This window comes from Gasterosteus aculeatus, chromosome 17, assembly GCF_964276395.1.
Source record: "Gasterosteus aculeatus chromosome 17, fGasAcu3.hap1.1, whole genome shotgun sequence".
In the NCBI taxonomy this organism is placed as follows: domain Eukaryota; kingdom Metazoa; phylum Chordata; class Actinopteri; order Perciformes; family Gasterosteidae; genus Gasterosteus; species Gasterosteus aculeatus.
The window spans coordinates 18,620,070-18,635,354 of NC_135705.1; the positions used below are offsets into that span (position 1 = coordinate 18,620,070).

At 45.8% G+C, this 15,285-nt stretch overlaps 1 protein-coding gene across 4 annotated transcripts in view; it reads left to right on the forward strand.

The window, feature by feature from the left end:
• epha8 (eph receptor A8) overlaps nucleotides 1–15,285 on the forward strand; it is a 67,199-nt gene that overhangs the window by 14,994 nt on the left and 36,920 nt on the right. For all 4 annotated transcript variants that reach the window (XM_040204056.2, XM_040204059.2, XM_040204060.2 and 1 more), the window contains exon 2: nucleotides 3,650–3,714. In XM_040204056.2, the coding sequence (XP_040059990.1) occupies nucleotides 3,650–3,714 (65 nt within the window). The remainder of the gene's footprint in view (nucleotides 1–3,649; nucleotides 3,715–15,285) is intronic.

The window sequence follows — 15,285 nt, forward strand, 5'->3', positions numbered from 1 at the left end:
CTGTCTTAGTCAAACATGGACTTTACCATTGTAAGATTTTGTTACTTAGGAAAGGTAAGTTATTAGGTCACAGCAACACACAGTGTTTTTTCACTTTAACCAGGTAGTGTTTCTGTGTGTGTGACTGAATGCTGCTGTGACACGTAGCAGTGAAACTCTCCTCCAGACATGTTGACATTCGAAACATTTCATCGGTCCACTATTTCTTAAATACTCCAGAAACTTCAGGAATAAATGACTTTGAACAAATGCCTGCCATCTTCGAGTGAGTGACATCCTTATTACCCAAGAATGAAAAATACATCTTATCCAGTGCGGCCCAGTGTTGCCGGAGGACTCGCGCCTTTCCTCTCTGACTTCTACACCCGGAAAGCTCTTGAAGGCACTTTCGACACCGGCCGCGCGCGTGAACCTGGTCGTCCTCGTGTGCAGCAACGACGCGCGCCGCTCCACCTCTGGGCGCCTTTCTCCAAACGTTTGCTCACGGGGGGCGTCAAATAAAAAATGGGCAAATCAAAAGGAGCTTAAATTCTATGCCGCCTCTCGCGTGTCGCGTCTAATTCGGTTCGGCGCGTGTCCCCTGAACACTTCCCCACTCGCCATCTGTGTTACGGCTAAAATACCTTCTTTTTAAAAGGCAGCGGCATTTCTCATCTTTTTGTATTGGTTTGTGCCGCCTTGAACGAACAAAGGGCTGAGAGTCAGTCATTCATATGGACGTGTTAACGGGAGAGTGGGGAATTGCCATTAGGACTGTGGAGCAAACGCAAAACAAAACTAGAAAGGATTGAAGGTAGCTGAAAACAGGAGGGAGGGCTGGTGCTGTTCAGTGGATCTCCCCCTCATCTCCTCTAGTCGCCGCACGGACGAGGGAGAGAGATAGAGAGAGAATAGAGACGCAGAGAGAGACAGAGAGAAAAGATGGAGAAGCTTGTGAGACAACAAGAGGTGTTGAAGAGATGATTTCAGAGCCGTCAATGTCTCTCTCTCTGTGTACATACTGTGCTGTACATACACTGTGTCAGTTGTCGACAAGTCGCTTTGCATGCGTGACTTTTCTCTCTCGAAAATGACACAATGCACTTTTATTTGTTTGCATTTTGTGTACACGCGTTGTGTGCGTATAGGCGTAGATTAATGGCTGCACTTTTTCCTCCTTTAAAATGTATAGCTGTGTCTTTTGGGTTGGAAATGAGCTTTTAAGCATCTGCTCTGTTCTGCCTTTTACTCCCCTTCTTTGTGTGTGTGTCTGTGTGTGTGTGTGTGTGTGTGCTGTGCGTCTTTTAGAAGGCGTCATTGTTGTTGTCGGCTGCGTGGCGCTGCGGGCAAACTGCACTTCCTCCACGACAGCCCATAATTCTTCCATGTTGACTTCAGACACATACGCTCCCTCTCACAGCCCCACTGCCAGGGACGGAGAGTGTGTGTGTGTGTGTGTGTGTGTGTGATTGAACGCGTGAGCACGCAATGAGGGCACAGGGCATCCAGGCTCGCCCGCTCAGGCCAGATTGAGTTGAGTGAGGACCGAGTGAGGTGTGTGTGTGTGTGTGTGTGTGTTTGGGGAGGTGGGGGTTGGGTAACGGGTCAGGAGGAAAGTTGACCACCACCCTGGGAAATATGTGGCGTGTCTCCGAGCGAGCGCTCTCCGAGATGTGGGGGAGCGACGGGGGGGGGGGGGGGGGTCGGGGGGGGGGCGGGCTGTTGTTCCAGGTTTGAGTCGCTGTTATTAACGCTGCGAAAACGGGAACAAACCCAATTTGGGGCGCCGAGTCCTGGAGGAGAAGCACTCACCCTCTCCGCCGACAAACAAAGGCTTTAACCTCCTCTCTGCCGAAGGAGAAGCTCGCTTCAGTCCCGTCGGCCTTGTGATGAAATCCCTCCGTCAAGGCCGAGGGGGAAAGCAGCGCGTGACGGAGAGCGACGCCGTGCACCTTTGCTTCTTCAGTGATGTAAACGAGAGCACCGACTAGTGGGATAATTGTTGCCCGTCATCTGTTTCTTTTCCACGCACTAAAAACGCCACTGAACTACAGTCATGAGTCATGAGACGAATTGCTCTCGACACCTACAGAGGCGGCGAGATATCTCATTTGAGTGGAAATTAAAGGGGCGCCACACGGTCTGCTATGGCCGATAACACAGCGCTGCATATATACGTGTCGCTTTTTCTTCTCCTCCCTTTCTAAAACAATAATAACTGCGTAGCAGAGACAAATTCCCTCGCTGCACGGACGAATGACTCAATCCACTTTTGCCGGCATGCTGCTTTCATGACGTCACTTCGGGGGGCCGATGGAGAGCCCTCGCAGGGGCGTAATTGGCGGCACCCGTTTGCGACCTTTGTCAGAGCTCGGTGGGAGAGGGGGGGGGGGGGGGGGAGAGAGGGGGGTTGCTCTGCGGGGTGACGGGACCCCCCTGGGGTCTCCGTGGGGCGGCGGCAGCAGGGGAGAATGGTAAGGGGGAGGTAGATGGAGCATTGGGAGGACAGTGGCACTGCCATCTGTGTTCTGACCCTCCGCCCTCCTCAGCAGCCCAGATTAACACCGGCTAATTGTGTGTGTGTGTGTGTGTGTGTGTGTGTGTGTGTGTGTGTGATGGCCTTTGCAGGGAGAAATTGCAGGGGGCCCCACTTGACATGATTTCTATGTAAAAATACGTCTTATTAGCCAAAATCATGGAGTGGAGCTGTAGTGGACGACTGTGCTCCATCCCCATTACTCCTTTCAATTTACCCCAGTGGATTGTGGGTGGAGACACTTCAGAGACACGCTAAATAGAATGGGTCCATAATTAATTACATTATCACACATGGGTTTACCCCGACAGGAAAGTCACATGTCCGTCAATCCCGTTCAGAGAGGACGTCTAATCACGCAGCAACTAAGTGTCCCACCGCTTTAAGAGGCCACTTGTCAATTGAAAGGAGCGGGTGCTGCTTTCTCCTTCTTTTCCATCCCAAACTGAGATTAATATCATAATATCTTGAATCCTGAAAACATTCAAACGAAGAAAAGAGTAGCTTGCCCGTCAACTCGCAGGCCCCTGCAGGAAACATTTTGCAGCTTTAACAAGCGGGAGCCGGGAAGGAAGTGTCAAGACAGAAATCTGAGGGACGGGAGACGGAGAGCGAAGGAGTGTGAAGCCGTTTTCGTTGAGCTCATTCTAATGTGTGTAACTTCACTCAGCTGCTTGACAAGCACAGCAAAGCCGAGGGGAAAGATGTTGAGGGTGAATTCGCTCCAGATGGCACAATTAGAGGTTCAAAATGGCTGAACAATAAGGCAGTATGTATGTGGCAGGGAAACATTTCATCCCGATACAGACTTGCATGTAGATTTTTCCTCTGTGTGCTTCAGCAAAGCGCTGCCTGCGGCCGTTTACATCAGCGGCTCATTGTAATATACCGTGAACGTTTTGTACCCTGCTCTATTCTCAGCCGGGTCACGCGCTGCGACGGCCACAGTTGGCACGACTACTCCCCCCCGAATCACACCTGTCGGACAGGTGTGTGTGTGTGCGTGACTCTGCTGGGTGCCAGCGCACACAGAGGATGCTGATGAAGGACGGATGGATGGACGGATGGATGGATGGAAAACACCCGATATGTTCAAAGTTCACCCGTTGTTGTTTTGTTCTTCGCTCTCTGCAGTGAACCTGCTGGACACGACGACGATCGCAGGAGACTGGGGCTGGCTCACATATCCGTCACACGGGGTAAGAGTATAAAGACGACACCTACACAAACAAATGTACATGTCATGCTGCAGCAAGCATCTTTCTTTGAACCCCCCCACCCACTGCATACATTTCCACCACAAAGCGAGCACCTGTTGCACGTGAGCCGCTGGTTTTCCAACCGGCGCTCGTCACATGGCAACTGACTGTGATGCCGATGGCGTGCGATTCAAAACACCTGCCCTGACACCACATTCAGCCATTACAAATGTCTCCAGCATATCGGCGGCAAGGTGCGAGAAAGAAGGGGTGGTGGTGAGAAAGAGAGGTGATAGTGGGGGGGGGGCACACCGTGACTCTTCACAGCCGTGGGCCGCTCCGTGGAAACATTTAACCCGGCGCACGGCCCCCGCTTAACAGAAGGCGGTGGGATTGAGAGGCGGCCCCGGGAGGAGCAGATGGGTTGTCTTTCAAGTCCCGAGAGGACGAGAAGAATCGCCTTTGAGCTTCGAGCGTCTGGGACGAGTCGCCTCCCTGCCGACGTGACATCAGATTACTTAAACTCCTTCTCGTTTGGTTCAATACGCCAGAAACATTCCCTCCCGACTTGGTGCGGGACTCATTTTTCACTGAAGGAGGTGCAACAGGCTGTAAAGTTCTCCCTGGTTATTGTGCCAATGTCGAAGTGACTCTAGAGGGAAAATAATGGCCACATTTATCTCTTTGTGTAACCATCCTGAAACTCTTTAACGCGCCACTAGCCGGGGATCGGGCTTCGTTTAGTGGATTTTTTTCCTCACTTCTACCACTTTGGTTTTAATCCAATAAACAAACTTTAAAAGAGACTAAATCCAATCTTAGGTTAAAAACCCCAGAGATCAGCAGCATTTCCAGCATCCAGAGCCATCGGCCACGTACACGGCTGACTGCGCTCCTCACGCCGACACACAACTGCCCAAAGGTACAAATTAGACCCCTGACCGCTTGTGTACGTACGTCCCCGTGCTGGAGGAACGTCTCTCCTGCGCGCGGAGGGGTGATTTACTTGGAGTGCCACTGTGGTCTGGTTTTTAGCTTGATAATCATGTATTTGGAACCATTCTTCAGAAGCCCTTTGTTAACTCTGCTTTCAGTCTCTAGTTTATTTTCTTTACGCCAGCTGGAAACCGGGGAAGCACTTCTAAAGACAACCCTTTATCGTGTACTTTAACTCCAACCATTGCTTGTCAAAGCATGGTTGATTTTAAATGTTAAGATGTTTGCTGAAAACACTTGTTTCAATACAATACCCCGAGCCATTGACGAGACAAAGATGCCGTAGCTCTTGGCGGACTGTAATATAGGCCCACCAAAAGGAGAAACAATCTCACCAACAAATACGCCATTTAATAAACACATACTGTATGTGCATGTTGACTCAAGATGGAAAATCCAATGATTCCATTTTCAGTAATACCTCACTATTGTTTTAAAAATTTTTGTTGGTATAAATATATTGTTCCGTTTGGATATTCTGAATTAGGCTTCATTCTAAATGGAGCATTACAGCTTAATGGGAATAATGTTTTTTGGAAATGGGGGCAAAAAACTGAATCTTTTGTGGATGTAGATGGATGGACTGTGAGGTAAATCTGTGTGTGTGTGTGTGTGTGTGTGTGTTTGTGAGAACGAGACATAAAAAACAGCACCAAGACCTCATGGGCTCTTTGATAAATGGATTCTTTGACAGCTTCTAAGTCTCACACATACAGTCCACATATGAGGTCATTTTTTTCTTTTTGCCATCCTAACAATTTAAGGCGTCGTGAATGTTGCCGTGCTGGCAGCATCCGTTCTTTAGCTGCCCTCTTCTCCGGGCCGCAGCGTCTTTGATGGTCTCAGGTCGAGGAAATGCAGCCGCAGTGGAAAGAAAAGACTTCCGTCGCCCAACTAAAAGCTGTTACGGTGTGTGTGTGTGTGTGTGTGTGTGTGTGTGTGTGCTACACTTTATACGAAAAGCGGTTGAGAAGTTTAATTATCATGCAACATCTCTGTTTACTGTAAACACATGAAACCTGGCTCTGCTGCTACCCTGCAGTTTTGATATTTCACATTGAGGCGTTCGAGAGGGGAAGCGCGTGTCCCGCTGAGTGAGCGAGGAGAGCAAAGGTGAGAGAGAGGGAGGAAATAGATAGAGAGGCTGCACACGGGGAATACAAGAGGAACAAGTGTCAAGTCCAGACGGAGGAAGATTGATTAAAATTGTCAGCGTGAAGTTTCCAGAAGGGGGAAGTCATTTTCTTGACAGTGGGGGACAGGAGTTTTTTTTTTTCATTGCACTCCTCGTCTCATGAATTCCCTGTAAGTTTATTGTACAGCGTCTTTAAAGCTGCACTTACTAAATGTTTTATATTAATGCAAGGGTGTGCAAAGCATATAAGAAATATTTTAAAAGTGCAAAATGCATCCAGCAAAATCGAAATCATCATCCGTCTCGCCCAAAACAAACCATTTGAAATAAACTGATCTCTTGAGAAAACAGCATGCCGTGACTGAGCAGTCATGTGACAAATGTCCCGTGAAACCTCTGCTGACCTGCAGGCTGCTGAACACAGAGCAGAGCGAAAAGGTTGTAAACACGTCAATGGTCCCATTTATGTGGCACGTAGAGCCTCCATTGTTTTTCTAACACTGGTCCAACTTGTGGCAACTTGGAAAACCAAGATATAAACGTTCTGTTTTCTTTTGTTATTTCATTATTTAAGGCATTATAGCCTTGTGTCCGATGGATGTGTAAACGTTACCACTGCCCCAAATACGATATGGAACACCGGCTGCGCATCAATCCCAAAGACATGAACTATATCCTGCAGTTTGAGGGGTGCCTGCTACAAAATGACAGTGTCCGGATGTTTTTGGAAAACTCTTCTCAAGATAAAACTGACAGGCAGGGCAGAGACGTCATGGAAACGGGCAAACACGACCGCGTTTTGGGGCTTTTGAGGGATTTCTTTTGACAATGTGATGTGTGACGTGCGCGTTTTATCATTCAAGTCACTGTACAACTGGTGGAGGAAGAGCTCAGGCGGCGAGCTCATGCTTACTGAAGATGGAGGGAGAGAAAGATGAAACCCAATTTCAGTCAAATATTTTGTAGCGATGTTACAGCGGAAGACAGCTGAACACTTACCGGTCAAACATTTGTGTGTTCAGGTGTAGTGCGCGAGTGTATATGTGTGAGGCGGTGTGCGTGTGTGGGGGGGGTCAGGTCTTTATTAGCACCATGACCTCCCCCTTTTGTACGAGTCTCGTTTGGATGACATCATGACGGATCACGTCTTCCACTCACAAGGGGCCTTCTTTCCATCCAATTTATTCAGGCAATGGTTAGAACGCCCGTGGGCTGTCCTGAGAGCATCTTCTGTTTTTCACCCTCAGACACACACACACACACACACTCACACACACGAACGCTTTCTCTCTCACTTTGTCTCGGAGCTTGTCAGATAGGGCAGAAAGACTTCATTATCCTCCAGTCCGATCTATGTTGGCCATGACAGGTTCATCCACCGGCCACCTCACAATCGATACGGCTGACAGTACAAGTATAGTGTGTGTGTGTGTGTGTGTGTGTGTGTCTGTGATGATTAACGTTGGCTCTGGAAGTCATGATGTGGATGAGCTGAAGTGTCAAAAGCCCACAGTCTGTAATCATAACTATTTCTACAGCTACCTGTTACTTCCTCTGAAACACACACACAATAAAGTTAGTGTACCATCATTTACCAGTAAATCATCAATCCCAAATCTATCAAATCAATCAAAACGTCAATGGTTCAGAAGTAATGATCCCAGGAGCCAAAGGGGACAGCGTTTGTGTGCAGATACACCCGGCACATGTGGGCTTTTGATCCTTTTTTGGCAGCTTCCTCCATCAAACATCTCCCAATAATGACTCAGTTTTTTGTTCTTTTTCATTTTAGAAGGTAGTATGAGCCCAGGGGCTCAAACCACCTGATCACATCTCACTATCCCATTTTCGATTTATGTTTTTTTTGTTGCAATTTTTTTTGTTGCAATTATCATGTTTTTCTCTGAGTTGTATCATTCACTTTATTTGACTTTATATTCTGCGAGTTTAAAAACAAGGCTTCCTTTTCATAGTTTCACAAGAAAAGAAAGTACCTTAGCCCGGGCTGAAAGGGCAGTGGGTACCACAATAAAAACCTAAAGTTACATAAACTATTCACTGTTTTGTACAGACAGATTTTATTTGACTTTATTAAGCTAGAAAGGTAAAAGGAAACATTCCTTTAACCGTTATTGAGCGTATTTAGCTTATTAAAGATAGTGACATTTATTTTATTTCTGACGTGTCGTGTTGTGTCTTCGTGCTGCCATCAGCTTGAAAAAGCTGGTCCTTGAGCCCCCACTGCTCTCCCAGTGACCGTCTGGTGAGGCCTAATTGGCGGCTCACGCCCCCATGGGGCGGCGGCCACCGCCGATTCACCTCCACGGTGGAGCCATCTCACCTAATAAAACCTCCCCAGGTGAAGGCAGCGATGTCTTGCGGATGCTGCGTCACTAGAGGGGCTGCATGTGGCGTCTGTGAGACCGGCAGAGGAGTGTGTGTGTGTGTGTGTGTGTGTGTGTGTGTGTGTGTGTGTGTGCGTGTGTGCGTGTGTGTGTGTGTGTGGTGGTCTTTAAAGCAGAGCCGACGGCAGCGTGATCACTGGTGATTCCTCGCAGGAGAAGCTGCCCTCCTGTTGGAATGAGAGATTTGTGGAGACCTTTGACAGGGTTTCAGAGACAGCTCCATTCTGCTGTCAGCTCGGGGGCTGATCTGCTTGGAATGAGGTCAATGGAAATGTATAGCTGTTAGTGTGGCTGTTGAAAATTAACGGTAAATGGTAAATTAACGGTATTTTACTGGCAGCAAGGACGCCAGGAATTTACAGTTTTTTAACGGTATATTACCGTAAATGTTTTTTACACTATGTTACTGTAAAATGGATTACTGTATGTTACCGGAAACTTTTTTACTTACCAATTTTACTTTGAATTAACTGTAATTTACTGGCAGTCGACGCTAGTAACGTACTGTTTTATTTACAGTCCCCTACCGTAAGTTTGTTACCATACGATTAATTTTTTTGTGTTATAAATACCAGAATGTTACTGTTTACTTATAACCGTATACTTTTGCATTTAATTCCCCGCAAATTAAAGAAAGACAACAAAACTCATTTCGGTCATAGTGGTTGGAGTTTATTAGATGCTTTTAAGACAAAAATGTTAGGCATTTGTAAACAAGAACAAAACATAAAATATGCCACTTGTATACAATAATAAAATAATGAATCATAAAATAATTAGGAACAAGGTAAACTAACTGCAACAATACGCTATGGAACACTTTCAATTGACCGCAGCAAACGGCTGGCGTCCTTAATCCCTCTGTAAAATAAACCAAAATATAATATTTAGAAACACTGTCATTGGTAAAATATTAAAATTAAGAAAGATGAGGAAGACAACAAGATGTAAGGAAAGAGAATGTTAATCATGAAAGCAAATAACACTTACTAACGTTACTTGGAGAGACGAGGTAACGAGAAACTCCTCCCATGTTGAACTGCACAGGTGTTCTGGATGAACTGAGATTACGTCTGATATCACGTTCAGGAGCAGTCGGTCACGATTAACACTCAAATGACTTTTAGGCAATGAACACTTTGAATAATACAAATACTTATAATCTTTACATCCCGGCCACTGAAACGACAGCGAAGGCGGCGCATGGGATAGGGAGGATGTGCTGTGCAGCATAAAGTCGGCGGTTTGAATCCCGGCAGCTCCCTGTGCCAAGTTGAAGTGTCCCTGAGCAAGACACCTAACCCCCAATTACTCCACATAGAATTATGTCAAACCATGGGTGATTTGGATAAAAGTGACAGCTGCATGTATAGTAATGTCCTGTAAGTCAAAGGCATCATCGTATCTCATGAGATACTACCTCATTATCATGACTTACAGGACCTGTTTTTCAGTGGCTGACGTGGGCTTCCATACATTAACCTACAACAGATGGATTGTGATTCACTGCACTTGTATGTGTATTTCCACCACTTCATAAAATATATGTAACATGCAGGTAAATTACGGTAGTCTGCTATTATTGTAAATTGACAGCATTAACTGTTTATTTATAACATTGGCCGTTAATTTACAAGCACGGGATGGAAATTTAACGGTATGTTACAGTTATTATCACATACTGTAAGATACCGTTAGAAATGCACCGTAAATTTACAGCAATTTGTTACAGTGTAGCTTTTTCCCCATGAATGCTACTACACAGACACAGACTGTATATAACAAGTGGACATAGTCATCAGGAGACACATTGGGACACAAATGGTCTCTGTTAGATGCAGTGACCTGCCAATCAACGTAAACCCGCCCTAAAACATACCCAGCCCAATTAAGGTGGAGGACTCCCTCAATCCTTATAGTATAGCGGTGGGTTAGTGACCCTTGACCCCAGTGCCTTCCACACACACACACACACACACACACACACTCACAGATAACACTTTTTGTAAATTTTATCCAGGTGAAATAAAACATCCTTTTTGTTCCTATTTTATACGAGTCTTTCATCTTTTTGCACACACACAAATACACAGCAAAAAAAATGTAAAGTGGGAATAGAAATTACACCTTCTCCCCAACTGATTGCGGACCAGTGCAATTAACACTCCTATTCCAGAAAGGTTATCGCTGTCAAAGAGCCAACAGACACGCACACACACACACACACACACACACACGTCGAAGCAAAGTTATTAAGTCTGTTCTGGTTGTGTGGCTGATAGCAAGAGAGGCACAACGGTGTTGGGCAGCGCCTGATATTTCCAACTGAGTTAATATGCAGACATGTTACTTCACTCAGAGCCCCGGAGTAAGCCTGGAAAAACCACCAGTGAACACACACACACACACGCTGAGTGAGTTAAGCAGCCCACCTCCTTTATCTCCATCATCGTCCTCCCGTCCCTCCATCTTTCTTAGTCTAGCAGTTCCAAAGAAACCTCCATCAAACGTACTAATCTGAAATGAGATCTCACAAAGAGGACACCAGACTCTGGCTTTGTCTTTCTTTTGACGCCTCTCTTCTTAGCACACGTGTTGTCTGCAGCGTATCGGCGCCTGGAGGAGAGAAAGAAGCAGATCGTTAGTAACGGATTACATGAGATGGGATTATCTCACAATCTGAAACCTGACAGACATTACATTAGTTATTGGATTGATCGCTTATGGGATTACACAGAAATATATGGGCATTTTGGACATTTGAAATCCAAATCCAAATTAATGAATATAGATACTATTCTCTAGGGTCAAGTTATAAAAAATGAATCCTTTAAAAGTTATACAAAACAATTCCAACTCAAGATCCACTTACGAGCCTTTACTGAAGCCTTCAACTACTGTTGTCATGGAGATACATTTATAGATGTGTAAGCTTGTAGTTTTAATGAATGAATGCAATCAGTCCACAGCGCAGACTGGCTGAAGTTAAGCATCAAAGTTTATACCTGCACTTAGAAATAAGGACTCAAGGCCTTAGACTAAATGACTAAATGATGTGTCCTGTGATGAAACACATCAATGCTGGTGATAAGATTCTATTTCTCATTCTATTTGAATGTATACAATTCTGATATTATGCTTAAAAGCTTTACTCGGCAGTTTGAAATCTGCTCGAACCTTATAAAGTCAATGCCGAGGTAGGATGGAGGAAGGATCGGAGGTAGGATGGAGGAAGGATGAAGGTAGGATCGGAGGTAGGATGGAGGTAGGATGGAAGTAGGATGGAGGAAGGATGAAGGTAGGATTGGTGGTAGGCTGGAGGAAGGATGAAGGTAGGATTGGTGGTAGGATGGAGGTAGGATCGGTGGTAGGATGGAGGTAGGATCAGAGGTAGGATGGAGGAAGGATGAAGGTAGGATCGGAGGTAGGATGGAGGTAGGATGGAAGTAGGATGGAGGAAGGATGAAGGTAGGATTGGTGGTAGGATGGAGGTAGGATCGGTGGTAGGATGGAGGAAGGATCGGAGGTAGGATGGAGGAAGGATGAAGGTAGGATCGGAGGTAGGATGGAGGTAGGATGGAAGTAGGATGGAGGAAGGATGAAGGTAGGATTGGTGGTAGGATGGAGGAAGGATGAAGGTAGGATTGGTGGTAGGATGGAGGTAGGATCGGTGGTAGGATGGAGGTAGGATGAAGGTAGGATGGAGGTAGGATGGAGGTAGGATCAGAGGTAGGATGGATGTTGGATGGAGGTAGGATCGGCCTGATGGTCCTTTTGACTTCTAGTGGAACCGCTAGTGTTGCCGTCTCAGGGGAAAGGTTTTTCTCATCTAGCAGCTGGCTAGTTAGTTAGTGGACGTTAACTAACCAACTGCATAATTCAGCCTACGCAAAAGAATGAAAGCCCTGAGAGGGAAGTGGTCTTGGTTTAATTCAGCTCGCTTACTCTTTTTTTTGCATTTTTTCAAAACGATCACGCGGGTGAAGTTAATCTTTTTAAAGGTTTTTAAATGTCTTGCAGCCTAAGGGAACAATTGATTTTTAATTAATTAGTTTTCCAATTGACAGTGAAAAACGAGTAATGTGTCAATTGTACATATTACTGAGGCTTCTGTAGCGTGAGACAAATATAGGACAAGTAAGGACAAGTTATTAATACCAGCAGGCCGAGTGTGAGTTGTGTCATAAGACTGTTTGTCTTATTTTTTCAATCCTAAACGCTGGTAAATGCAACAGTGAGTTTTATTTGTGCACTCTGGAAGTCTTGAGTTTGCAACACACGAGTAGGACGTGAATGTTGAGCAGGAAATACTTTCCATATGCGCACCAGACACCATGCAAGACGCTTTGCATTCATATCCTTGGCTACCGTCATCTTCATCAGAAACAAAGGTGATAAGAAAAAGCCTAAAACACTTCCTACTGTCATCATTAAACCAGTCGGCTCCCTGCATTTATTAACCACTCTTTCAGGCTCACTTTCATCCCACGCTCTTTCATATCACACGCTATGAATAGATGGAAATTGATTTCATGCTACAGGGCCGCGGGTCTCGTATGAGTAGACCCCGACATTTAGACAAAAAACAAAACACCTGCATTCTGCTCAACAACAGCCTCTCTGCTCCTCGGGAAACTCAGACGGCAACGCCTGTGTCGTGAGCAGAAACAGGGAGCCGGCTGAGAAAAACAAAAGGGGGTTCGGAGAAACAGAGGAACGCTGATCAGACGTGACGCGACAGCTGGCTGAGCAGCGGCTTGAGGAAAGTACTTGTTTAGGGTTAATTAAAAGGTATTGGTTGGGGTTACGGTAAGCCAACATGTCATGGTTACTATGTTCACGTATGTGGCGTAGTATTTGACTTGGCTTAAATATTATTGTAAATTAACATGAGTGAAAGTGGACTTTTGGACACAAACAGCGGCCTGCTATAATAATATAATATAATATAACATTGCATTTACCAGCTTTTTATGTTCAAAAAGAGGAGGACCACTTGATTATCACTCACATCTGTGCAGCGGTGCAATGGCCTTCCAGAGTGTTATGAAACAGCAATAAATGACATGAAAGATTTTAAATGAGTATTAAAACATAACAATATTTGTGCAAAATAATGGCCTACGCCGACCTTTGAGAAGTAACCAGGGAATCAACAAGTGACACAACAGGGTCGCACTAAGTAAATAAAGGCTGTATGTTTGTCTGCTGTCTTTTAAAAAATAAAATCAATGCTGCAAGCAAATGTTTACGGCTAAGCTTAAAACTTTCAGTCCACAGAAGGTTTGGAGACGACTGAAATGAATGCTGGTGTTTTCATAAATAAACAGTATTCCTTTCTATTTGTGTAATTGTACGTTTGCATCAGGTGTCACTGGGGGTGTAAAGCAACAGTCTGGCCGATGACAGGTCAGATAAAACAGCCAATTAACGCCCCCCCTCTCTCTCCCCCTCACTTGGCTATGTGTCTCTCTGTCCGACGCGGCGTAGACTGAATATCTGCACACTCCCACACTGCACCGTCACTGGGCCGCCGCCGTTGTCACCGCCAGAGTCCCTTATCGCGCTCTCACAAGATAAACACGGCCCGCTGAATTTCTCCTCTTCTTCCCCGCTGGATGTCTGCTGAGAATGAGCAGTCGTTTTTTTTCTTCTTCCATTATTGACTAGACTGAACAACAATCTCATCTCCATGCTGCTTTGACGTAGAGTTCCCACCCTCCCGAAAATCTGCTCGTAAGCTGTTGGGATTCTTCACTCCAGGAGACAATTACATGGGCGAAAAAATAGCAAGAACCCTCACCCAAAAATTGGAGAATAAATAAAAAGAGGTGGATAGTGCAGCGATGGCAAGACGGGAATAATGAGGGCAATAGAGAGGTTGTACACCCCACTAATTAGCCGAGGTCCTCACAAGTTCAAGGACGGTTTGAATTTAGCAGATAAAGATGAGAGGATGAGGGAGGGAGGGGAGGGTGAGACTCCCTACATCTTAATTATCCCAGTGGTTTTTGGCTGGTGCCTCGGGGAGCGCGTGTGTGTCAAGGGATCGTGGGGGGGGCACAAGTTGAGGCGGAGAGTTTCCATGCAAAGCTCAGTAGTCTTATCCGAGGCCGAGTTCAGCCGGCTGTGGCCCCACAAGCTTCCTGGGGTCGACGCTTTCCCTTTCAATTACTCCGCCCCCCCCCCCCCCCCCCATGCTGGGATCGCACAAGCCCAGGAGGTGTTTACACATCGCCAAGATAATCGATGCGCCTCGTTGTTGGCCATCATTTATTGGAAGTGCTCTTAACTTCAGACAGCAGGAGGAAGTCATAGTTCCGGTTTTTAATACCCTGGAAATGAGCACCTCCTACCTTCCTGTTTTTTTGTGCAGCTGCTTTGCATGACAGTGAGGACCAAAAGTGGTTTGTATGTGGGGGTGACCCGTTGAGGAGTAAAGTGTGGGCTGTTCCCCTGATGACGGCGCTAGATGAAAATAAACACGTGTGTTCCTTTGTCAAGGTTGAATTGAGTAGTTTTCCCTCTTGAATGTGAGAGCATTACATTATATATATATATATATATATATATATATATATATATATATATATATATATAGAGTTATATAGTTCTTTTTATGAGTGCGTTGTGCTCAATGGGACGTTGCAAATGCTACAGAAAACGTTTCTCTTCTCCGCTGGCGAAAACGGCCGTTTATCTCGAGGCCTCGAGTCCGACTAAAGACAGTCAGAATCACACATTCCACTGTTTAGCCAAGACCTGACAGTTTAAGTGACAACTCGTGCATTGCCAATGCATACATCAGGCCATGTCGATGTTAGGGGGGCGGGGCTTGTGTGCACGGAAAGCAGGTTTTCAATGAGAATGATGCAGAGCGGTTTAGTGCACATTAACACATTTCAAAACACTAATACATTCCACTCACCATTACTGCTCAATTGTTATTATTGGCCCGCTGGCAGCACTTAGCAGGCCGAGTAAATCTCATCACATACGTAAGGGCCGTCTCATTAGAGGAAGATGTGTCCCGGT